Raw genomic sequence first — 25,918 nt, 5'->3', positions numbered from 1 at the left:
CTATATATGTTTTTCTACCGTTACAGAAGTTCAAATAGTTGAATGATATAGATTGTTTTATAGTGTGGGTCCAATATAGTATTGATGTGTAACTTTTATATCTGAGACATTCAGATATAATGTATCTGAATGTATTTTATATCTGAATGTCTCAGATATAAAAGTTTAATTAGTTCTCTTCATTGACAGGAGTGACATTGACAGTTTTCACTTTCTTGGACACATATGCCTGGTAATCAGAAGCTTCAGGATAAGTTTGCATGTAGCCTTGCCACCTGCTTGCCTGTGTGAAAGAGCCTTTTCCTTTATTCGATATTTTAAAGTAGCTTGCTCTATGTAGTTTTCCAAACTCTGTTAGGATACTTTTTTGCATCTTAAAGACTTCCTTTGTGGCCGCCGTGGTGGCTCACGCCTGTAATCCTAGCTCTCTGGGAGGCCGAGGTGGGTGGATTGCTCGAGGTCGGGAGTTCGAAACCAGCCTGAGCAAGAGCGAGACCCCGTCTCTACTATAAATGGAAAGAAACTAATTGGCCAACTAATATATATATAGAAAAAATTAGCCGGGCATGGTGGCTCATGCCTGTAGTCCCAGCTACTTGGGAGGCTGAGACAGAAGGATCGCTTGAGCCCAGGAGTTTGAGGTTGCTGTGAGCTAGGCTGACGCCATGGCACTCACTCTAGCCTAGGCAACAAAGCGAGACTCTGTCTCAAAAAAAAAAAAAAGACTTCCTTTGTGTATGGAAAACAGAGCAGCAATTTAAAGTATTAGACTGAGTATTTTCCCAAAAAAATATATTAATAGATAAGGTTATTAAATCTTGGACTGAACATCAGTGTTTTCATAGAAAGCATTGATCCTTCTCTTTTCCCATAATGTTTACCTAACTCTTCAATAGATATAAAGGGCAAGGGCTCTTTACAGAAGCCAAGAGTAGATGACACTTTAGGTCCTTGCTCCAACCAAAAAGGTTTCACTCTGTTATAGAAGATATTACTACTAGGAAGAGGTTATGATGTCCTTAAATGTTCGTAGAGAATTCAAATAACAGCCTGCAATCTTGAAGCCTATAGTCTTATTGGTGAGGTAAGACAGAAATATATGAAAACCTAAATAGTAGTATAAAACAGGATATCTTGAGTCTCAAATGATTCATAATGTGAATCCTGAAGATGCCAGAGCAAAGGAAACCACTGTCCATGTTGGGGTTGGAAAGGAGTGCCTGAAGTTGAATATTTTGAAAGACAGAAGGAAAGCTATGTAAGGTCGCTCACGCCCTGTAGTTTGACCATCTCTGACTCATCCTGTATTTTGGTAAAGATAGGAATTACCTCACAGTTTTCATCTTCTCTTTGCAGCCTGAAGAGTTGAGAGAAATCATTGAGAAGACTAGAGAGATGGAGCAGAACAATGGCCACTACTTTGACACTGCGATTGTGAATTCAGATCTTGATAAAGCCTATCAGGAATTGCTTAGATTAATTAACAAACTTGATACTGAACCTCAGTGGGTGCCATCCACTTGGCTGAGGTGAAGCAAACATCCATTTGGACATGTTGGACTTGGTCTGGCAAACTGCCAATAGGAAGATGGCCCAACACTTCAGCAAGATTGAGGATAAGGTGGAAGGCAGCAGTATAAGCTGAAGACCTGTTCTTAGCTCTCCTGAACTAGTGAGAAGAAGGTCCCCTTAGGCAATTTGTGCCTCACATTCTTTATTCTCTATACATGGTTTTAGGGGTTCTTGCCTCATTTTGGGATTCTAAACGGAAGCTTTCAACAGAGTAATTCCATGTTATCCTGTTAAAACCTTTTGTTTTCACTTAACTAAATCTTTTCTGCTTAGTCATATTTCCATGAAAAACTTGTATGTACACAGAGTCCATGTTCCACATAGTTATAAATATTGATGTTATTTAACACTTAACTTAAATGACTTCATGGGAATATTTGGGAGGGGGACAGTGCTGTGCTTCTAGGCACTAGGCAAGACAGTATTTGCTTAGGAGACTAGTTTAGTCATCAGAAATACTTTCCTAAAAAAGAAAAAACAAAATGGTGCCACTTTGGTTTGGAACTACTCTGTTAGGTTTGAATTCATTTGTATGTCTTTGAATTCTAAAGAAAAATAACATTCCATTAGAGGCACCAGTTTTTATGCTCACTTTGTGGATCAGACTGCACACTTGGCTGACTAATCTAGTTAAAGTTATATAAAATATGCTTATCTTTTTAAAGATAATGATTTTGAGTTTTTTTCTTAAATTGTCACAACCAATTTGCTAGCCTTGCTTCCTTTCTCTGATCTGCATAGTACAATGGAATGTGTAAGTTACATTTTTATGAATGGCAGATGTTCACATAAACTGTGTTGACTGTTAAGTTTCTTCCTCATGATGCAAATAGTTTTTTATATACATGGGAGGACATCAGCACATTTGACAGCTTTTACATTGTTATATATGAGCACAAACTAATTCTATGACTGTGCTATATATGTAGGTATTAAACTGGAATTCTGTTGATGAATATAGCTGCTGTACTGTATACTAATGTTTAATTGACAAGTGGTCATTGATAACACTTGTTTAGCATTGGAATAAAAGTACGTATATCCTAGGGAAATATTATGACAATTGACTTTGAGATCAAAAGGAAAGGAAGACCTGAAAGTCATTTGAACATTTTAGAAAAAGAACATTGCAGGTGGGAAGTTATCAAGCATACAGAAATAGGTTTCTGTCTATGGCCATACCACCCTGAACACACCCAATCTCATCTGATGTCAGAAGCTAAGCAGGGTCAGGCCTGGTTAGTACTTGGATGGCAGAAATAGGTTTTTATCCTAACAAGGTCTTATGACCAGAATGCAACAGCTTGCTAAATCATAAAAGAAATGTTTAAGCTAATGGGATTCTTGTACTGTTTCTATAGCTGTAGCTTTAAAATTCAGTGTCCATAATCGGCATGGAAAGTTATTTTATAGCCTTTTCAAGCCTTTAAAGATAGTGTGATGTGTGACAAAAAGCCTCAAATGTGAATGCCTTGATTTTATTTTTATGGTGACTTTAGCTACAGCATTTCCTATTCCCAAAGCTAAACACTGGAATAATAATACTGACTTGTCATTTAATTTAACATAAGCAACTGTTTTTAATGAGTAGTTTGTCTCAGTGTCATGTATATATTTGATTTTTTTCTCTTCTACATAATTTGAACAAATGTAGACAGTTTCTATGTTGCCTTTCTCTGTTCAAATTTGCATGGCCTATTAAGTTGGCTGGGGAGTGTCTTATTTGGAAATATTTTCAAGATAATGTTCCTTAGGAGGAAAGTAACGTTCCTGGGTTGAGGGCAGAAATACCATACATACTGTCTCTTCAGGTCTGAAATACTTCAGCTCATAGCAGGAAAATGCAAAAAGATCACACTGATTTTCATCATTGAAAACTAGGAATATACTTAGCACTTAATCTTTTCAGTTTTCCACAGTTTACTTTCTCCTCAGGAATGAAAGGTAGTCAATGGTTGACAGTGGAGTTTTGTGATCTACTAATTGTAACTGACAACTGTTTTCCACCCTAAGATCTAAAATATTGATAGTTCATATTAAGTTAGAACAAGGTTTTAGGTAGGCAGTGAGTGGTTTTTGTGCCACTGCAGATAGCAGGCCTATACTAAGGACATGTGCTATCAATACTCAGACACATGGCTTTAACAAGCAGATCCTAAACCAAGGCACATACCATGCCATACTTTTAGGAAGTCGAAGGTGACAGATATTTCAGATCAGTGAATATAATTCTTTCCTCCATCAGCAATGTTGGAGATAAATGTTTATGTCCCAAACTTTTCTAAATCCTAGTGATAAAGATGTGCTAATATTCAACTCAGTCCTTAAACAAAGTAAAAACTGAGTTGTCACTGACTTCCTCAATAAAATATGGAAAAAAGCCTTGCTATACGTTGTACAGCCACTCTGGCCAATTCCATTCTCTGTCCTCTGGGGTTCTGATTGGAGACCTCAGTGTGGAGGAGGTCTTAACCACTTATTACAGAAATGATACCAATAGCTAATGAAATGTACTTGGAAAATCCAATAAAGAAACATCTTTATTTCCTGCATTTTTATATCAGAACAAATGGAGAGAGAATAGTATTTAGACTAATCCAGATTTGCTTTCTATGAAAATCATAATGTCTGGATTATTTTTCTCATGCCTAAGGAATAAGTATTGATAAGGAATGATTTGAATGTAATCTTGTGAATGTGTGTGGAAAATATAAACCAGGGATTTAGCCTTAATAAAGGTAATCTTCTGACATCTATTGTTAATCCCCCTTTGTACTCATATCCTATATCTGCACAGTTATTTTCAGATGTCATACTGCACACTGTATTGTAAAAATAAAAAGTAGAATTATATTTCAAATAAAGCCACTGAGTACTTTCTCTTGTTGTGTTATATCCTCTGCCATTCAAGTTTTCCACACATGAAAAGACCACCCTCCTCTTCAAGTTTTTGCCAGAAGCAAGACCATTGGAACCTCTAGGTGAAACACAAAATACCTTCTAATCTATTCTTTATGGTAGGGGAGTGCCTCCTGTTGACACAAATATAGGTAGGTCCTGTGTCCTTAATTAAACAACTGTTTTAAAGATGGACAATTTAAAGCTGAGAACTTGGAAGTTTTCTGGGGAAGGAGGTATGTAATGCTCAGGCAAATTTATGTTGCATACTGCCAGGGATTTGAGGACACTGAGGATAGCATGTGAGTTGTTGGCAAATATACAGCATATAACATGTTTCATTTCTCCCTTTTTCTATGATACTCTATCTACCAAAGGACACAAATCATATAACAACAAGAAGTGTAATGCATTTACACACCTTTTACCTGTTAGAATCCAGTTTCTATTCCTATTCATTAATCTATTCTCTTCCCCTATGGATCAGACCACTACTCCACACAGCAAATTATCGGTCCCCTATTTTCTCTTGCTTTTTTAACAAATGCTAAACTTGAAAATCATCTGTACTTTGTAGGTAATTTAACCAAGACCAATAAATTCCAGAGCTTTAAGATAATTTTTGCCCCCTAGAGAGGCAGTGCATAGTGCTTAAAACCAAGGCTCTGAAATCAAGATACATTTGACTTGCACTTGTGCTGTACTGTTTGACCTGTCAATTTCCTCATCTGCAAAATAAAGATGGTATAATTTACACTTCACCAGGTGGGAAAATTAGATGTAAAACAGTTCAGTGTTATCTATTTTTAAAAGACTTGTGAACTCAGTTGTTGGTTTTCCAATCATTACTGAATTTACATGGAAATAGATTTTATTTTATGAGCAGCAACAGGATTTTCTAAAAAATCTCCTCCAAGACAGGCAGGCCCTATGTCTTACCTTTAAATACGCAACGTTTTAAATAATAGGGCATGCAGCAAGGATAAAAGTGAAGGGTATAAAAACTCTGAAGGTAGAATGAATGCATGGATTTAAATCCTGGATTGCCTCTTTCTAGCTTTCTAACCTCACACCAATTACTCAAATGCTCTGTGCCTCGAATTTTTCCTCTGAAATGGGGGGTTAAAATTATATGTACTTATTGTGGTAAGATAATATAAATAAAATACTTAAAACAGTGCCTGGTATATAATAACTAAGATCTATTATAGCAGATACTGTATGTTTACAAAATCATTTAGTACTTTAAAAAGCCTAGACTGTGCTATCATTTGATTAAAATACAATACTAGTAAGGCTAGTGTCACAATTTCATAACAAAAAACTGTTCCATGGCCAGTCATGTAAAGAATCCCTGGAACTGGTTGCAAGAAAGACTGAATAACCACAGACAACTCATGTCAAACTCAACAGTACTAAAAATCTGACACCTGTTGTGGCCCCTCAAATGCCTCATCTAAATGCAAGTTGTTACTGATTTTTTTTATTTTCCATATTCCAAAAGCTTGATTTGCTGAGTGACTAGTTATATTCTTTATAATTAGCATAGTCTGTATTTTATTCTGATAAGTAGTAATATTGCCAAAAGCCAGAGACAAATCTGTGTCAAGTTTTGCATATACCTAAAACATAGGATTTCCAAAATTTAGGCCTTTCAAACTGTTAGACTAGATTATTCTTTAAAACAAAACAATGATTTGGATTGGGCGTCTCCTACATAAAAACTGAGGGAAGAAACTAGAATTAAACAGTTAATCAACAAATAATGTTATTACATGTTGAATATGTTAAGAAGATATAAAGTATTTAGGGACATTACCAAGTAGTATGAATCATAACATTAGGGAAATCAGAATACTTGAGAGAGAAATGATGTGTGTCCATTAATTGGTTATGAACATTTAGAACCAGTTGGTATAAATAAGTACTAAATTGGTGGTATACAGGGATCTGTATACCTGGTTCAGAGAAGTTACCTTCTTATTCTAAAATGGGAATGAGTATTTTTCTGAGATTAGGAAAGAAGGAAGTATTATGAAGTCCTCTTAATTCATTGGCATTTATTAGTACCCCAAAAATGCAACAATTGTCTCAAGGCAAGCCTTTTAGTAAAACACTGATATATGGAAGGGGGGGGAAGGCTACTCACTTCCTACATGTCTGCAGAGAAAGCTCTGTGAAAGAAATACTGTGTGCTGATCTGAGCATAAGAACATGACTGTTACTCTTAGCAGTAAATTAATAATAAAAAAAGGAATGACTTATTTTTCAATCGTTTTACTGTTTATACCATAGTCACATTTCAATTGGCAGAACTGCTCTCATGACAGACAAAACAGACCTGTCATGCAAGGAAAAATAAGTGCAGGTTTTCACAAAGCTTGAGAAAGTAAGTACCACAGTAACACAAGGATGTCTGCAGCAATCTCAGGCAACAGCGCCAAGGTTTGCAAGTGGGTAAGAACGAAGGCTGCTCCACAGTAGTTGGCCTAAGACCACTAGTGTTTCCTAAGAAGTATTTCCTATTAAGATTGGTAAGCAGATCACATGTAACACAGATGTAAATGGAGTAGAGTAACACTTCTGCAGAGTAAATTCCTGAGCAGGTTTTACAAAGCTCTTTCATCTGTGATAAATGGTTGCTGCAAAAGTAATCCCATAAATAGACATCCAGGTAAATTTTACAATCAGCAAAAGAAATTCTTAGGCCAAAAAATAAATAGCCACACAAATCAAACCTACACACCGTAAATTAAAATGGAGCCAGTGTTAGGGTTTCCAAAAGAACCAGAGCAGGAAAAGTTATTCAAACAGGAGATCCTCGTCCTTCTCTTCAGCCAGAAGATTAGCAGGCTCCATCACCTCTCCAGCTGCTCTCCGTTGTTCCAAGTCCTTCTCAGATTTCTCCTTGAGAATCTTTTTCTTCTCCTGTATTTTCTTTAACCTGTAAAATAAAGGGAATTTTCTGAACACTGTTTCAGTATTAAGTAGGCTTGCTTTCTTCTAGTTTTGCAACAAGGATAATAAACACCTAGAACAAAATTTGATACTTCCATTAAGTTAAATAAATTTTGAAATCCATTCCCTAATGGAACAGATTTTGAGCATTCAGGCACATCCAGGCATTTATTAAACTTTTGCATCACCGTAACCCTGAACATCACTGAAGGATAAAAAGTAACCTTTGATAATTAAGATTATAAATCATAATCAGCTGCCAACTCAAGGTCTAAGACTGTCATGGTTTCCCTCAACACTCCTGCTTTCACCTACCTCCCACTTCTCTGAACCAGGTATACAGATCCCTGTATACCACCAATTTAGTACTTATTTATACCAACTGGTTCTAAATGTTCATAACCAATTAATGGACACACATCATTTCTCTCTCAAGTATTCTGCTGATTTCCCTAATGTTATGATTCATACTACTTGGTAATGTCCCTAAATACTTTATATCTTCTTAACATATTCAACATGTAATAACATTATTTGTTGATTAACTGTTTAATTCTAGTTTCTTCCCTCAGTTTTTATGTAGGAGACGCCCAATCCAAATCATTGTTTTGTTTTAAAGAATAATCTGAGGCCGGGCGTGGTGGCTCACGCCTGTAATCCTAGCTCTCTGGGAGGCCGAGGCGGGCGGATTGCTCAAGGTCAGGAGTTCAAAACCAGCCTGAGCAAGAGCGAGACCCCGTCTCTACTATAAATAGAAAGAGATTAATTTGCCAACTGATATGTATATAAAAAATTAGCCGGGCATGGCGGCGCATGCCTGTAGTCCCAGCTACTCGGGAGGCTGAGGCAGAAGGATCGCTCGAGCCCAGGAGTTTGAGGTTGCTGTGAGCTAGCCTGACGCCACGGCACTCACTCTAGCCTGGACAACAAAGCGAGACTCTGTCTCAAAAAAAAAAAAAAGAATAATCTAGTCTAACAGTTTGAAAGGCCTAAATTTTGGAAATCCTATGTTTTAGGTATATGCAAAACTTGACACAGATTTGTCTCTGGCTTTTGGCAATATTACTACTTATCAGAATAAAATACAGACTATGCTAATTATAAAGAATATAACTAGTCACTCAGCAAATCAAGCTTTTGGAATATGGAAAATAAAAAAATGATCAATAACTGTCAAATTCAACAAACCTATAGAACTCTTCTCGCTCTCTCTCATCCAGCTCTGTGATGATATAAGCAAGGGTACGTTCAATCCGGGGAATGATAACTAGAGTTTAAAAAATACATATATATATGTGAGAACTTCAAACTCCCTTTTTGCAAATTACCAGTGCTCATTTGTATAATAGTTACTTATTTTCTAATTATAAAATTAATGTACATTTAATGTAGAGAATTTGGAAATAAAACACAAAGAAAAAATTTAAATGGAGTATAATCCCACCACCCAAAAGTAACTATTGTAAATATGTTGGTGTGTGTCCTTTTAGTGTTTTTTCTATGTACAGATAACACTGGACTGCAACAGATATAACATTGACTATGATGAATATATGAACATATATAACATTGAACCACAGATGTTACTGTAAATATAATAATAATCAACTGTTAAAAAATCAAGCAGAGAGAATGTACTAAATTGAGTTTTATGTCAGTCATTAGGCTCCACTTTACATAGAATTTGCCTATTCTGCTTCTAGAATGTGAACTCAGTGAGGGTGAGAACTATTAACTTTACCCAATTTGTTTTGCTTGCAGTTTCATGTGTAAGGCTTGGCACCAGAAAGCAGTCAAGAAATGTGTTTTTTAGCCGGGCGCGGTGGCTCATGCCTGTAATCCTAGCTCTTGGGAGGCTGAGGCGGGCGGATTGCTCAAGGTCAGGAGTTCAAAACCAGCCTGAGCAAGAGCGAGACCCCGTCTCTACTATAAATACAAAGAAATTAATTGGCCAACTGATATATATATAAAAAATTAGCCGGGCATGGTGGCGCATGCCTGTAGTCCCAGCTACTTGGGAGGCTGAGGCAGAAGGATGGCTCGAGCCCAGGAGTTTGAGGTTGCTGTGAGCTAGGCTGACGCCATGGCACTCACTCTAGCCTGGGCAACAAAGCGAGACTCTGTCTCAAAAAAAAAAAAAAAAGAAATGTGTTTTTGAGTTTTTAAAAAATGAGATAACTCCCTTGCTAACACTAATATAAGCCCTAGACAAAGGAATTTCTTTGCTTCAAATTTTGCTCCTCTCTTACCTAAAAATTGAATTAATGTTTCTTTAATGAAAACAGTTTAAGCAAAAAGCATTTTCAACAGTAAGCAGTCATATTTTTAAAATGAGATAAAAGAGATGGAAAATAAATGCATCAAATGGGAAAACTCCTTTTTAGAAATCAAGGAGAATGGCCTAAAGGACAGAGATTTAAAGCTGAATATTTAATGTATTCAAAAAGATACATACAGCTCAACCATTAGAACCAAAGAAAACACTATGACTCTTGAGAAATATTGTTTCTACCCTTATTAACTGCATGAATAACCAGAAAGGAATAAAACATTCCATTATGTCAACTCACCACTTTCCTCTGTGACTCCCCCAAATCATACACATACTTCTATCAAAGCACTTCATAACATTTTTTGTACCATGGACACACTTCTCTCTGCATTGTGGGCAGAGGCAATATCTTATTCACCTTTCAACCTCCTGTACAGTGCCTGAGTCCCAGCAGCTGCATGACAAGTCGGGAGGTATGGACAAGTGAATGAACAAAGCGCCTCCCAGCAGCTTACACTCACCGTGTTCAATGGCATTTACTCGCCTGTTGGTTATCTTAATAGCTTCATCCAAAGTAACAAAGGACGTCTAAAAGAAGAGGACAAATAAACAATCTAAGCACAAAGTCTTCCTAATCATGCCCTGATCACTTGGCTCCACTCAGATTGTACTTGTAGAAAATATTTGGGAACCAAGATGACTTTTCAGCATGCTTAAAAAACAGAAAATTCTTGTGCGATAGCCATATACCTAACACTTTTTGCATGCTATTATAATTTATTTACTTCCAACTCAAAGACATAAAAATGACAAGCAGAAAGAATCATGCACTAATAATCTAGAAATATATTATCTGACCACAAAGGGAAAAAAAATGGCCTTCATGCACAAACCATGTTATGCTTGCATTTAAATCTAGTATTAACTGTTGCTGTTCCCACCTAGCAAAGACTGAAACCGTACCATTGCATATACATTTTGTTAGCAATAAAAAGTAGGGACAATGGTGCAAAAGCAACCATTTCAGAAATCAAAACATTAGGTTTGACCGGGGGCGGTGGCTCACACCTGTAATCCTAGCACTCTGGGAAGCCGAAGCGGCAGATCCCTCAAGGTCAGGAGTGTGAGACCAGCCTGAGCAAGAGCGAGACCTTGTCTCTACCAAAAATAGAAAAAATTAGCCAGGCATGGTGGCACATGCCTGTAGTCCCAGCTACTCGGGAGGCTGAAGCAGAAAGATCACTTGAGCCCAGGAGTTTGAGGATGCTGTGAGCGAGGCTGACACCACAGCACTCTAACCCAGGCAACAGAGTGAGACTCAAAAAAAAAAAAGAACAACAACAACAAAAAACATTAGGCTTGTCACATATAGGACCATGGAAACAGTTGAAAGTACAAAGTATAGTATACTCTGATTCAAGACCTCTGACTCAAGACCTGAATCTCCTCCACTCGACCATTCAAAGTCAAATTGCAGGAATTCTCTAGTTCTTCTGCTACTTACCTGCAGTGAAGCTAGTTCCACCAGTAGTTCCACTGCTTTGGCATAATTCCTCTTTAATTTAGCCAATTGTTCCCCACCTCTGGCTAAACCAGTCAGTTCATAACCTGAAAGAACCAGTAAGACAACATTTGTAATTACAGTGTAAATAATCTTCCCCATAAAATTCCCAAAAAGAAGGTAATTCAGAATAATACCTAACATGGAAAGACAAACTCTCTAACTCGTTAAATGCATACATGAAGCACCCATCTCACTCCCAAAATACTGTAGGAGTTGGCTGCTAAATGAAGTTTTCCACAAAGACACTATTCTCTAAATATTGCTAGAGAAGCCACTAACCTTTACTACACCAGCTTGCTGGATTAGCCAGTGCCCCCTATTTCCCTTTGGAAATCTCACTGCCTGATGCCCACAGTACAATGACACTCTCTGTCAACAGGTGACTCTCTAAAATGGCCTACTTCTTCACATGAGCTGTACCTAATATTCCATATGATTTAAATATTACATGAACCAATGAAATATGAGTGCTAAAAGGAAAAACATTATTTTTAAAAGTTAGTTGCTTTGCTTTGGAAAGAATAAATGTGTGTTACCACCAAAAAAATGCCCTCAAATTAGGAATGGAATGGGTAAGACAATTACAAAAAACTGGGAGTGGGCTATAAAAATCTAGAAAGATTTAGCATTCAAATAGCATCACGGGGCTTCCACCACCACTTCAGTCAGTGACTGCAGGGACACGAACTCATCCTGTGGCTGCAGGTACGATGTCCCTGACCACCCTCCTCTGCCACAATCGCATTTCTTTCAGGCAGTGGATCAGGGAAGCATCTGCAGCTGTAGACCATGCAGAGAACCACTCCTGGCCACGTATGCCCTACCTGACCAGGAGACAAGAGTATAGCAGTGCTACTGAGGTACAGTTGGCAGAGGCTTGAAGGCATCCAACACTTTCAAGTCCCCCCAAATACGCACAGATTTGTTGTAGACCAGGTCAAGCATCACAATGTCAACAAGAAATAGTCCTAACACTGAACCATCACCCTTTACAGATCACAGGGCTGCCCTGTCTACCTGGTCTGGTAGAAAAAACTGTAGCTTCTATAAAAATATGAGGCTTTGGACCAGAGTCTTATTAAAACAAACACAAACATAGTGGTCAGTATATAGACTGTCTGGGACTCTAAATAAACTAATACTTAAAGGGATAATCACCATCCTATTGTTTCTTGTATCTTTAGCCTGATAGTAAGATATAAGGGGATTCCTGGGTCACAGATGATATAAAACATATTTTGAATGAAATAATGAAAGTTACAATAAAGCTACAAACTATGATTTGGGGTATATGCTCATGAGATATTTGATGGGGACTTTTATCATGCAACATTAGTTTGCTTACCTTCTATCAAGAATTGGCTTAACTTAAGTGGGAATATGAGCTTTTTCAGTTAAACAACTCCTAAAAATAGCATTTTCTTTTGGGATTTGACTCCTAAAAGGAGGTATTTAAATTAAGTAAAAGGTATATATCAGAAGTGTTACATGAAGGTGTATTTTTTTAAGTAGTTGTTTTTGGTTTTGTTTTTCTTTGAGTCAGATTCTCACTATGTTGCCCGGGCTAGAGTGCCATGGCATCAGCCTAGCTCACAGCAACCTCAAACTCCTGGGCTGGTCTCGATCTCCTGAGCTCAAATGATCCGCCCGCCTTGGCCTCTCAGAGTGATAGAATTACAAGTGTAAGCCACTGCGCCTGGCCTGATGATTTTTTTTTGTTTGTTTTTTAATTCACTGTACCTAACAAAGTTTTTGACATAAAATAGGGATTTCACAGTTGAATAGCTTAACCAAGCTGAACTATCTTACTAATATGTCATATTCTTATTGGTGTATAAATACTCACTGAATGTTTCTTGTTGCTCACAGAAATGTCTCTGGGCAATTTATATCTCTTAACTTTTATTTTTATTCCTGGAAATAGTGACGGCTGATGCTGTTAGGAGAAAAAAGTGAAGGAAGAGGGCCTAGGGAACTGCTTAAGACCAGAACTTCTACTTCTATTGCTCTGATCTATATATAGGCCAAACCTTCTTGACTCTGGAGTTTGAAAAATGAAAATGGTTAATTTGAATCTTAGAAGACAGTTTAAAAGCAAAAGGATACAAAATAAAACCTTGAGTTTGAAGAAATGAAGGCAACTCATGAGAAGACAGGCATTTAATGTATAATTAATCTGATTTAATTTTGAAAACAATTTTGTAAAACAGATATTCTACTATACAGAAGTTAAACTAAAGCTTAGAAATTTTTGCAACATTCCCAAGTTCACAAAGCTAACAAACAATAAAGGTGAAATTCAGGAATAGGCTTATCTAAAGACCATATTCATTTTAATACAGCATACTAGGTGCTTTAAATAATAGTTCTATTTCAATTATTCTTGGCCAAGACACAATGTTGTTTAATAATTGGAATTTTCTTCCTGAATCATGTCACAGTCACCACTTAAAAGAAAAAAAAACAAAAACAAAAAAAAGAAAAAAGAAATTGAATTAAAAAAAAAAAAAAGAATTGGATTTTTCTCCTTGAAACACAACTGTTACCCTGTTCCCCCCAAAATAAGACAAGGTCTTATATTTATTTTTCCTCAAGAAGACACCCTACATCTTATTTTCAGGGGATGTGTTAATTTTTGTAAATATGGTACAACAATCTACATTTATTCAAATATAGTTAAGTTGTCTTCTTCTGGATCATCGTCATAACTCTCCAAACCCCAAATTCCATCCTGAATTTCTTGTGACTCTATTTCCTTTAGAACCATTGGCCCCAATCTCTCATGTCGAGCAATAGAGCTCTCATGGGGCAGATGAGAAGGGCTGCTCATCTTCTTTACTGCTGCTGCAGGAAGAAATGTATGGGTTGTGCAGATACACTGCGCAGCCACGCCCATCATTGGTCTTTTTTTTTTTCCTCCTCTTTTTTTTTTTTTATTTCAGCATATTATGGGGGTACAGATTTTAAGGTTTCAATAAATGCCCATTCCTCCCCTTATCATTAGGTCTTATTTTGGGGATAGGGCTTATATTGCACAAATGCTTAGAAATCCTGCTAGGGCTTATTTTATGGGTAGGTCTTATTTTCGGGAAAACACAGTATTATCATAATCAACATAGAGTCATCAATCTTTCCTATCAGCAAAGGCTCACTGCCACTTGGAAAAGTTTATAATCACAAAAGTAATAAAATCTATCTGTGTCAAAAACAAAAACAAAACAAATTGCTTCATAGTGTCTAAAATCTTATTCTACTTTAAAGAGACCCAAATTAGAAATTATAAGCCATGCATTATGGTTGTAGTTTATGCAGGAAGATAACACAGAAGTCTAATCAGTGGATTCATACTCAAAAAGCCTTACAGTTTTAAAATGGCAAATAACTGTACATTGATATATTTACAGGTTGAAATAAAAATATTCTAAGATATGTACAGTGTTTTATCACTTCCTGCCATAAGACCTTCTTTGATGATCAACTGTTGTCCTGACTGTATCAGATAAGAGAGCTTTTAATACTAGAACCTCTCTGGAATATAAGGCTGGAGAATAAAAAGAAAGAAAAAAAGAATACTAGAACCTCTGAACTCTAAGGTCTACTTAGCACCATTTTCCAGAACAAAGTTCATTTAAAGAGGAAACAAGATCCCAGAGATACACACTGATATAAAAAAACTTCACACTTACTGTCAGTTCCTTCATGGTAATGTTCAAAGACTGGCAAAGTAACACCTGTTAAACACAGAAGCATATATGGATTCACAAATATGGTCTTGAAGTAATCTTTTTTAATTACTGTTTCCTATGTTTCTTTTTCAACAAATATTCAAAAACCAAGAGGTTAAGTCTGGAATTGTAACTGTAACTGGTTTCAATTAATGAATTTAGGAACCTGCCTTAAGTGTTCACTTCTATTCAAAAGCCAAATTATCCTGAGTAATAAGGAACCTGGTTGTTAATGGTTTTAACATATAAAGCCAATCAACTTGTTGTAAGTAAAAGAGAGAAACTGGGACGAGATCTTGCTGTATAAACAGATTAATTTAAAAATATCACCTTTTCTCCCCAAAAGGTTTCAAAGGATTTGAAGAGTTACCTGCTACATTATCTTTCTTCGCTCGAATTTTCACTTGGGCTCTATTTACATTTTGGATAACTGTAGTGCTGCAGAAAAAGAAAAAGCCTTTAGTTGTGTTTTTAAAAATAAACCTACAAAGACCCACTGGTTATTTTCATTATTAAATGAGACTAAAAGTGAGATGTTACAATTAAGTATTATGTTTTCATAATTGTACTTTTTCCAGAAAAGAAGAAAAATTTGCCAAGAAGGGCCTCAGAGAGCAGAGAATGAACAATATTCAAAACATCAATAATATTCAAACATTCAATAAGAAAACAACAGAAAATGATTTTTAAAGTACATGAATTGCTTGCATTTTCAGTCTGACATGTACAGGCATGTGGTTTAGGGGTTTATATTCTGCTAAAGTAATTTGGAGAAAACTTTCCTTCCTTCTAGGTTTGCTGTTCCACTGGTCAAGTTGGCATTCGATTCCTTTACCTCTGAACCTATTAGTATCTAGCTTCTATCTGACTTTGTCTGACTTCCCATGTTATTATAATAAAATAAAAGTGTTTTCCCCATAACCACCCTAAAACATTCATATACCACTTATATACTCACTATTGATTTCCTCCCTCTGCTAGAAAATTCAATGCAAGCTATTATCTTAAGAGCCTTGGCAAAAATTAAACGCAACCACTTCAGGGCTGGGCACAGTGGCTCATGCCTGTAACCCTAGTACTCTGGGAGGCTGAGGCAGGAGGATCACTTGGGCCAGGAGTTTGAGGCTGCAGTGAGGTATGACGACACCACTGTACTCTACCCAGGGTGACAGAGCAAGACTCTATCTCAAAAAAAAAAAAACAACAAACTGTGTACCACTTCAAAGGGCCTTATTAAGTAAGGCCTACCCAGCACTCTGAGAGGCCAAGATTTCCAGACAAAAATCTGTGATAACAGTAGAGGTAAAGTGATGGGGTTATAAGTGTTCTTCCTTATTATTACTCTATCATTTGTCTTTAATGTTTATACATTTCTAAATTAAAAATGGTTTTTAAACTAAATTATGAACCTGAAAGCATTTTGTTTTTTCAAAACACCCAATTTAGTCTTCTTACCTGAAGTCCCCTGCTGTGAACTTGGCCTCCGCTAGTGAGAAGGCAGCTTCTCTCATTACTTCACCCATCAACATTTTCGTCTGAAAAACCAATAACCAGATTCAATGAAGTTTTTTACAAGGAAAATCATATCAAAATTATGTTCCTTTAACAACCATCACTATTTTATGCCAGGTGTGTATGTAAATATTGGTTTGATAATGATGAAACAAAAATTTCCAATTTTGAACCAGTTTGGTTATGGTCACTAACAAAATTGCAAAACTATGAGTTTCATAATTAAAACATTAGAATAAATGCATTAAGAAACAGAAAACTGAACCTTTACTGAAGGACCTTTCTTATTCTTGAATGGGTACATGCTGCTTTTCTCAACTTGATCTCTTAAATTCAATGCAGTTGAAGTCGAAATCCTAATGGCATATTGATTCGAAAGTACATCTGGAATATTTAACACTTGAAAATATTCAATGATTTTTTTGAAAGAAAAGAAAAACTAGGTCAGGTGGGTAAGGAGTTGGCGTACCAGGAATTAAAAATGTACAGCTACAATAAGGAAATATGTCTAGTATGGGACAGATAAGTCAATGAACTAGACTGAAGGGTTCAGAAACAACCCCAGGTCTATATGGGAATTTAGTACAGTAAAGAGATGTCCATTCACTTACAAAATGACAAAACTACTTACTTTACATTATTTTTTTAAAAAATCCAGACATAAGGCCGGGCGCGGTGGCTCACGCCTGTAATCCTAGCACTTTGGGAGGCCGAGGCGGGCGGATCGCTCAAGGTCAGGAGTTCAAAACCAGCCTGAGCGAGACCCCGTCTCTACCAAAAATAGAAAGAAACTAATTGACCAACTAAAAATATATATACAAAAAATTAGGCCGGGCGTGGTGGCTCACGCCTGTAATCCTAGCACTTTGGGAGGCCGAGGCGGGCGGATTGCTCAAGGTCAGGAGTTCAAAACCAGCCTGAGCGAGACCCCATCTCTACCAAAAATAGAAATAAAATTAATTGACCAACTAAAAATATATATACAAAAAAATTAGCCGGGCATGGTGGTGCATGCCTGTAGTCCCAACCACTCGGGAGGCTGAGGCAGTAGGATCGCTGAGCCCCGGAGATTGAGGTTGCTGTGAGCCAAGCTGACGCCACGGCACTCACTCTAGCCTGGGCAAGTGAGACTCTGTCTCAAAAAAAAAAAAAAAAAAAAAATTAGCCGGGCATGGTGGCGCATGCCTGTAGTCCCAGCTACTCGGGAGGCTGAGGCAGTAGGATCGCTGAGCCCAGGAGACTGAGGTTGCTGTGAGCCAGGCTGACGCCACGGCACTCACTCTAGCCTGGGCAACAAAGTGAGACTCTGTCTCAAAAAAAAAAAAAAAAAAAAAAAAAAAATCCAGACATACTAAAGATAGATTTTTTTAAAAACAAAACTATAAAGTAACAAAAGAAAATGTACTAGACTGTTTTCCTAATCTTTTTTAGGCCTTCTCTAAGCTTTATATGTAACTCAGAAGCTATATAAAGAAAAAGACTAACAGATTTAGCCAAATAAAAATTAAGATATCCTTTTAAAGAAGTTAAAAGAAAAGCCAAATATGTAAAGAAAATATTTTTAGCATTTACACATTAACCAGAACATATATAGAACTTCTACCAAAAAAGGGACAAATTTACCAATAAAATCAAATTACCAGGATACATATTAATAAAATGAGCTCCTCGACCTCACCAATAATAAAAAGTAATGCAAATTAAAATAAGATACCAATTTTATCCTCATAGATTGGCAACAAAAAAAAGTAATGTAGGAAGAATTTAAGAAAAGAGGCCCTCTCCCACATCATTTTGTAGAAATAGAAATTAACATAACAATCTGGAGGGCAATTTGGCATTTATCTACCAAAAATTTAAATGAATATATCCCTGGATCAATATTTTAAGATTCTTTTTAGAGAAATGCTAGCATACACACACATAAGAATTTAAGAGCCCCCTTCCCCAGATGGTAAAACTAAACATTCATCAATAAAGAAATAGTTAAATTCCATTATCCGTGCAATGGAGTACCAAGCAGCTATTACAAAGAATGAGACAGATTTTTACATACAGACAGTCCCTGACTTAAAATGATTCAAAGATTTTTTGACTTTATAGTGGTGAGAAAACATACTTTGACTTACAATATTTTCATTTTATGATGGGTTTATGAGGATATTACCTCATCGTAAGTTAAGGAGCACCTGTATTACAGGAGAAAGCTGTGCATGTTCTAACATGGAGCGAGGGGAAGGGGGAGGGGAGAGGGAAAGATGTGTTACAGAATTTTACATATGTATATAACAAATGCCTGTTTATTAGTAAAGACATTTATTTGTATATACATGATACTCTTGGTATGTACTTTACAAAAGCAATAGTTTTTGTACATGCTACCAAAAAAAAAAAAAAAAAAAAAAAAAAGGACTGAAAGGCTATATACCAAAGTATCAAGAAGAATACCTCTAGGAAATGAGAGAAGGCTCACTTGAGAAGGAGGAGAGGATATGGGAAGAACTTTCACTTTTTCATATATTTCTGTATTCACACTTCATTTATCCAAAAGGCAGTAAATTACATAAAACCTACTAAGTGCCACCACCATTCGTAACACTGAAAATGTAGTGCTGAAAAGATAAAGCTACTGCTCTCATGGAACTTACATTTTCTAGTGGGGAAAAACAGACAAGAAAATATCATGTTGTGATAAAAATTAAATAAGGAGATGTGACAGAAGTAAATATGGTGCTCACTTCAGATTGGGTGATCAGAAATGGCCTCTCTGAGACTAGAATGGGCAAAGGAGCCAGTGATAAGTTCTGAGAAAAAAGCATTTCAGGCATAAGAAAGAGATGATAAAAAGGCCCTGGAAGAGGACATCAGCAAGAATGTACCAAATAAGGTCAGAGACAGTCAGGGGCCTGATCAGATCAAGTGGGGCTTTGCAGGCAACATTAAGGAGTTTAGATTTTATTAAATGAACTATCTGAAACTTGTTACACTTCTAATGGTATTTTTACTTTTGAAAGAAAAAAAAAAAAAACTTAAAAATTACAATGCCAAGGGCCATGCTAGATTTTCCTTAGATATTTCCAAAATAAACACTCTTTTAAGCAAAGTTCATTCTACCTCTATTATCTTCTTTAGGATCTGTCGAAATCGAAGAGTTAAGGCATCAGATTTTTTCTTCAGGAGGTTTCGACCTGTCTGTGCTCCTTTTAAACGAGCCTTCATGATGGTCTGTGCCCTATGTAGATGTATAAATAGAGTTAAGACATTTATTCTCACTCTTTAAAAGACACAAAAATATCTCCCAACACAATGTTAAAATTATCCTTTATTTTTTGAGGTAATGAGAGTGAAAACATATAGCATTTGTACCTGATAGGTTTAACTAGTGCCATGGTTTGAAAGTGTCCCCCAAACTTCATGTATTGGGGGACACTGTTAATCCCCAATGTAACAGTGTTGGGAGGTGGGGCCTTTAGAGATGATTAGGTCACACAGGCTCTGCCCTCATGAATGAATGTAGTTATCGTGGTAGTTATGGTGGTAGTGGGTTCCTTATTGAAGGAAGGGGTTAGTTATAAAAGTGAGTTTGGCCAAGCACCATGGTGCCCACTTATAGTCCCAGCTACTCAGGAGGCTGAGGTAGGGAGGATCCCTTGAGCCCAGGAGTTTGTGTCCAGCCTGGGCAACATAGTAAGACCCTGTCTCTTTGGCAACAGGGAAGCAAGTTCAGCACAAAGCAATGTTGGCCCTCTCTTGCTCCCTCTCACCATCTTGTTTTCTACCATGGGATATCACAGCAAGAAAAGCCTCACCAGATGGGACCTCTCAATCTTTGACTTCCCAGCCTCTGGAACTCTGAACCAAATACATTTCTTTCCTTTCCCTCTTTTTCTTTTTCTTTTTTTTCTTTTTTTTTTTTTTGTGAGACAGGGTTTTGCTCTATCACAATGGTGTGATCACAGCTCACTGCAACCTCTAACTCCCAGGCTCAAGCAATCCTTCTGGCTCAGCTTCCCAAGTACCTAGGACTACAGGTGCACACCACCATGCTAGGCTTATTTTCAAATTTTTTGTGGAGACAGGGTTTCTCTGTGTTGTTCAGGCTGGTCTCCAACTCCTGGCCTCAAGTGATCCTCCTGCCTTGGCCTCCCAAAGTGCTGGGATTACAGATTCAAATACTTATTTGATTTATAAATTAAAATATTTATAGCATATTTTACCTATGCTTCAGTTTCCATTAGAGGTATATTAAGGCTTTTAAAAAAAATCTAACACTAATAAATATCTAAATATGTATCTAAATTTAAAATACAATTACCTTCAGAACCAATAATTTCACTTTGAGAAATTTATACCACAGATTTAGTCCCACATGTGCACAAAAACATGTACAAGTTTGAGTACTACAGCATCATTTGTCATAACAAAAGGGTAGAAACAAACTAAATGCTAAATAAATCATGGCTTACCATACAATAGAATGATATACAGCCATAAAAAAGGAGGAAGGTAGATTTATATGTACTGCCCATATTATACTGTCTTACTTATATAAAGTAAGGGAAGCATGTGCTTATACAGATGCTGAGAATAGTTCTAAAGAGGATTCACATAAACTGGTAACAGTTTCTTTTGGGAAATAGAGCTGAGTGAGAAATATGGATTTATTTTTTTACTACTATATTCTTTTGTTCCTTTTGCATTTTTTTACCACAATCATTTATTACATCTTCTATTCAAAGTATGGCATTAAAGTGTTTTGATATCATCAAGACCCTCATACCATTTTATTAATTTATAAATGACTCTAGGTAATAAATGACATATATAAAGATTCCTGAAAACTGACAAGCTAAACTTACACTGATGTCTTCTCATCTCCTTATTTTAATTTTTCCCCATTAGAAGCCCCAATACCAAAGTCAAGCAAGCAATGGCAGAAATTGGCACTTCTGTTCTCATTGCCATATGCCAGATAAAATTTAATAATGGAAAAAAAGTGTTTGGAAAATAAAACAGTGGATTGTACAACCTAGGCACTTATAGTGATTTTTTAAGGGGACCTAATTTCACATGACTAATGTTGTAACCAACTGCAAAATAGTATGTATTTTTTTAAATTTCTTTTTATTTCAGAATATTACTGGGAAAATAGTATGTATTAATGGATCTTTTGGCCAAATTCTTAGATTATACTGAAATCTATTACCATAGGGCTAAAGGTCACTGGGACAATTCTAGAGCTGGAAGAGACTTTAGACATTAATTTAAAAATTAAGAAAATGAGGCTCAGAAAATTAAAACCACTTTCTCATAGTCATTCAGTAAAGAAAAGGCAGGGCAGGAACTTAAACCACATTTCTGATTCCAGTGACTTGCTCAAACTAAGGTTCAAACCTAGGTTCAGGCCGGGCGCTGTGGCTCACGCCTGTAATCCTAGCTCTTGGGAGGCCGAGGCGGGCGGATTGCTCAAGGTCAGGAGTTCAAAACCAGCCTGAGCAAGAGCGAGACCCCGTCTCTACTATAAATAGAAAGAAATTAATTGGCCAACTGATATATATATAAAAAAAATTAGCCGGGCATGGTGGCGCATGCCTGTAGTCCCAGCTACCCAGGAGGCTGAGGCAGAAGGATCACTCGAGCCCAGGAGTTTGAGGTTGCTGTGAGCTAGGCTGACGCCACGGCACTCACTCTAGCCTGGGCAACAAAGAGAGACTCTGTCTCAAAAAAAAAAAAAAAAAAAAACCTAGGTTCACTGTAACCCAATAATGTGCCACACTGCCTCCCCTTAAAGATGACAAGCAGCAGCAGAAAGTTTCTCTCTTTGAAAAGTTTGCCATTAGTGGATGACTTTGCACTCACCAGAGGTCTTTTTCTTTTTTTTTCCACCAGAGGTCTTATCATGTGAAGCTGCTTTAGTTTCCAGCCTGAGCAGGAACAACCCACACCAATGTGTATATTTAACATACCATATTGTTGACACTAAATACCAGAACTTAGGTTCAAAGAGCTGGAGCAAATTTAAGTCAAATTCTAATACTGCAGATTCCAGCAAGTTTATAGTAGAAAGGTGAACTGGTTGATAAAATTGAATTTACCATGCTAATTTTAATTTTCTCCTAAGTGTTGGCACCTCTGTGAAATGGGCAGATTTTAATTCTTCAGACTCTAAGAGTGACCTGCCCAAGCACTTACAGCTAATATGTGGTAGAGTCTGAATTTGACTGATATCTATTGACTCCAAATCTTCCATGCCTCTTTTGCTTCCACTCTAAAATTGTTTTGATTTCACTGGTACATAAGTGGGTAAAAGCAACATTTCACAGAATACTGTAAAACTGTGAAACGGAAGTCGCTACTGTATCTAGACTAGCACTTTTAAAACCTGTCCTTTTACATGTTTCAGAGCTGCTCAGCCATACAAAAAAGTCTGACCTTCAGCTAGGACAATGACTTTGCTTCCAGCTGAATCAAAAACATCTGACTATATGACAAAGAACATGTTGTCTGGTCTTAGGAACAATGTTCAGAGAAGCGATTACTTCCTGCATCTGATTTTCCTCTCAAACAGTAAGCTGAGTGCTCTTAAATAGCAGTTTTCACCTTCACAACCTATCATTTTTCTTGTCTCAGTCCAAAGAAGTCCATTTTTACCTGTTAGTAAAAGTTCCAAAGTTAAAAAAAAAAAAATGTTAACATTCTGACTACTGTCAAAAATAAACACAGCCAGACATTAAAGCAGCAAGGCCGGGCATGGTGGCTCACACCTGTAATCCTAGCACTCTGGAGGCCAAGGCAGGTAGATCGCTTGAGCTCAGGAGTTCGAAACCAGCCTGAGCAAGAATGAGACCCCGTCTCTACTAAATATAGAAAGAAATTAATTGGCTAACTAAAAATATGTAGAAAAAATTAGCCAGGCATGGTGGCGCATGCCTGTAGTCCCAGCTACTTGGGAGGCTGAAGCAGGAGGATTGCTTGAGCAGAGGAGTTTGAGGTTGCTGTGAGCTGGGCTGATGCCATGGCACTCTAGCCCGGAAAACAGAGTGAGACTGTCTCAAAAAAAAAAAAAAAAAAGTGGTGAAAATAGAACTTTATTCAGCAAACCACTGACAGTAGGGGAAAAAGCTGAGCTCAATTCTGATTTGTGCAGAGATGACTGGGTGTTTTTAAGAGAATGAGGGAGAGAGGGGAATGGTAGACCTCAAGAACTGTTAGAGAAGTGAAAAATACAAAAAGGTCGGTCAGTGTAAATTATGAAGTTAGGATTCTATCCTCCCAAAAAGTGGGAGACAGAGGCCCTGTCCATGCTGATGATTACATTTCAAAGGAATGGCTGTCAGGTCCTTGACACTTTTGAGTTAGAAACGATACATGTTCACAATTGGTAGCTATCAATCAGGTGTTAGCTAGAACAAATAGTATATTCTCCTGCAAGCTTTGAACTTTTTTAGGCAGGCATTTTAATGAGGGACTGGGGTCATGAACGGGACTAGACCGTATGCTGCTAGAAGCCATGATAGAGTTTGGATGTTTCTCAATGCAGGTTTTGACTGAGTCATTATGTGCTGGGAATTCTGCGGTTCTCACGACCCCAGAGTAGTTCTCCTGACTCTTATTTATTTCACAGGTATTGCCTTTCTCCACAACTAGCTTGCTTCTTACTTACTACAAACAGCTATTAGAAAGTTAGCAGGTGAAAGTAAGAAACGAATTAAAAAAAACATTTCAGTAAGGACTGTAGTCACTCTGGCAGAGACAGGAATCTAGGTTCCCAGTGTGAATATAACTATCTTATTTGAAGCAGCCTCAGACTCTCTGAGAAAAATGACAAGATGAGGAAAAAATAATAGAACACCCCCACAAAGATAGGACCACAATGAAAAAATCTAAACGTCAGCATCTAAACTGATTTTCTGCTTCCTCATGGGGGAAAAAAAGGAGGAGAGCACAAATAAGAATCTTTACTCTCCACAAGTTGTTAAGCACATTTAGGAAAACTTCAAAATTTTCTTTACAAATTGGCCACTTACAGGCATATGCCATTTCTCCTGATAAAGAATTCAGGCCAAAAGAGAAAGGCAGCCCACAACTGAGCAGATTCCAAGTCATAAAATCATTCGAGAAACATTTTTTGTGGATCTCCTATGGATTAATAATCAAGACGCTCTCTCTCATCCTGGAGAGAGCCTACAGTCCAGGGGAAGAGAAAGATATGTAAACATATATCCGCTTTTCAATGTGATGACCAATATTACCAGAGGTCTGAACAAGGTGCAGTGGTGAGAGGGCAAAAGGAGCGCCTCAGAAACAGAGGGATGTCTTCCCACAGCAAGTGTTATTTGGCGGAATCTTGGAAAATGAGTAAGGGGATACAAGATTAATTCCAACATCCATGCTAGGGCGATTCGATTCAATCCCTACTTTGGCTCAGGGACCTCTTCTATATGCTTCTCATCACAGTAAACTTCTCAGAGCATTTATTATAAATATCGTTGGCTTTTACGTCTCCTCCACCTGTGAGCTCTGTGAGGGAAGGAGTGGCGACGGCTCCGTTATATAAATCCAGTGCAGGACTCAATAAGGGTGCTGGAATGAATGACACCATTAATGAATAAAGACAGGGGACCTCCACAAAAGCCAGCAGGCCGGGAGCCCTTTTCCATGGGCTAGGATTGCTCTGTCCAGCCTGATTCACTCAGGAAGAATGTGTAAGGGGGCCGTCAGAAAGCTTCGCCCCGGACTCACGAAAAGAGCCTGGGGAGAGCTCAGGATTGGCCTAGGAAACAAGGACCCTCGCTGGTGGCCCAGAGAGTATGGAGAGACCGCGCTCTAGGAAAGCATTCCTAAACCTATGAGCGCCACTCATCCGTTCTTTTACTTACATTCGCGAGGGGAAGATTTCAATTCGGTCTTTGCCCGACATTCTGACGATCGATCTAAGGTCCCCGTCTGGGCAATCGTGGCTGCCACAACTCCAGCACTGGCCCCCACAGTGACTTCCTCTACGGGAGTCAGCAGGTTGTATCACCTGACCCCTTAGGTTGCTAAGAGGCACCAGGCATACTCATTTTTCACTTCCGCTTCCTGTTGTCACCCGGGTGGGAAGCTGAACGGAGGCGATGCCCGGATGTGGAGAAGCGCGCCCCGCGGAACCGCCCCTCACTTCCGGTTCACCTCCTAACCCCTCCCTCTCCAGCTCCTCGGCGGCTGCGCAAGGCACTGCACTTGCTGGGCCAAAGAATAGGGGAAAAAGAGTACACGCCTTCTTCTCCACTACTTTTCGTCTTTGGTCACAGCGCCATCCCATGGTTAACTAAAACTTTGAGAGAGGATTCTCTCCTCAGGGATAAGGAATCAGAATCCTTTCTCCTCCTGGCGCCTTGACGGTTACTTAGTGAAAACCAAAGATAGCGAGAGACA

At 37.7% G+C, this 25,918-nt stretch overlaps 2 protein-coding genes across 7 annotated transcripts in view; one reads left to right on the top strand and one right to left on the bottom strand.

The window, feature by feature from the left end:
- Window positions 1-6,679, top strand: part of PALS1 (protein associated with LIN7 1, MAGUK p55 family member) — an 88,030-nt gene extending 81,351 nt beyond the window's left edge. For all 6 annotated transcript variants that reach the window (XM_020285738.2, XM_020285736.2, XM_020285737.2 and 3 more), the window contains one exon: window positions 1,357-6,679. In XM_020285738.2, the coding sequence (XP_020141327.2) occupies window positions 1,357-1,533 (177 nt within the window). In that variant the 3' untranslated portion in view covers window positions 1,534-6,679. The remainder of the gene's footprint in view (window positions 1-1,356) is intronic.
- Window positions 6,680-6,731: 52 nt separating this feature from the next.
- ATP6V1D (ATPase H+ transporting V1 subunit D) lies at window positions 6,732-25,598 on the bottom strand. The gene is made up of 9 exons (XM_020285740.2): window positions 25,381-25,598; window positions 19,616-19,733; window positions 16,445-16,524; window positions 15,360-15,427; window positions 14,951-14,995; window positions 11,205-11,308; window positions 10,222-10,288; window positions 8,617-8,695; window positions 6,732-7,414 (listed from the first exon to the last, which is right to left on the bottom strand). The coding sequence occupies exons 1-9, from the start codon at window positions 25,419-25,421 to the stop codon at window positions 7,273-7,275; spliced, it is 744 nt and encodes a 247-aa protein (XP_020141329.2). The 5' UTR covers window positions 25,422-25,598; the 3' UTR covers window positions 6,732-7,272.
- Between the last annotated feature and the right edge of the window lie 320 nt (window positions 25,599-25,918).

The sequence above is a fragment of the Microcebus murinus genome, chromosome 6, assembly GCF_040939455.1.
Source record: "Microcebus murinus isolate Inina chromosome 6, M.murinus_Inina_mat1.0, whole genome shotgun sequence".
In the NCBI taxonomy this organism is placed as follows: Eukaryota; Metazoa; Chordata; class Mammalia; order Primates; family Cheirogaleidae; genus Microcebus; species Microcebus murinus.
The sequence above is the reverse complement of the archived record's forward strand: the minus strand, read 5'-3'. Positions and strand labels throughout refer to the sequence as shown.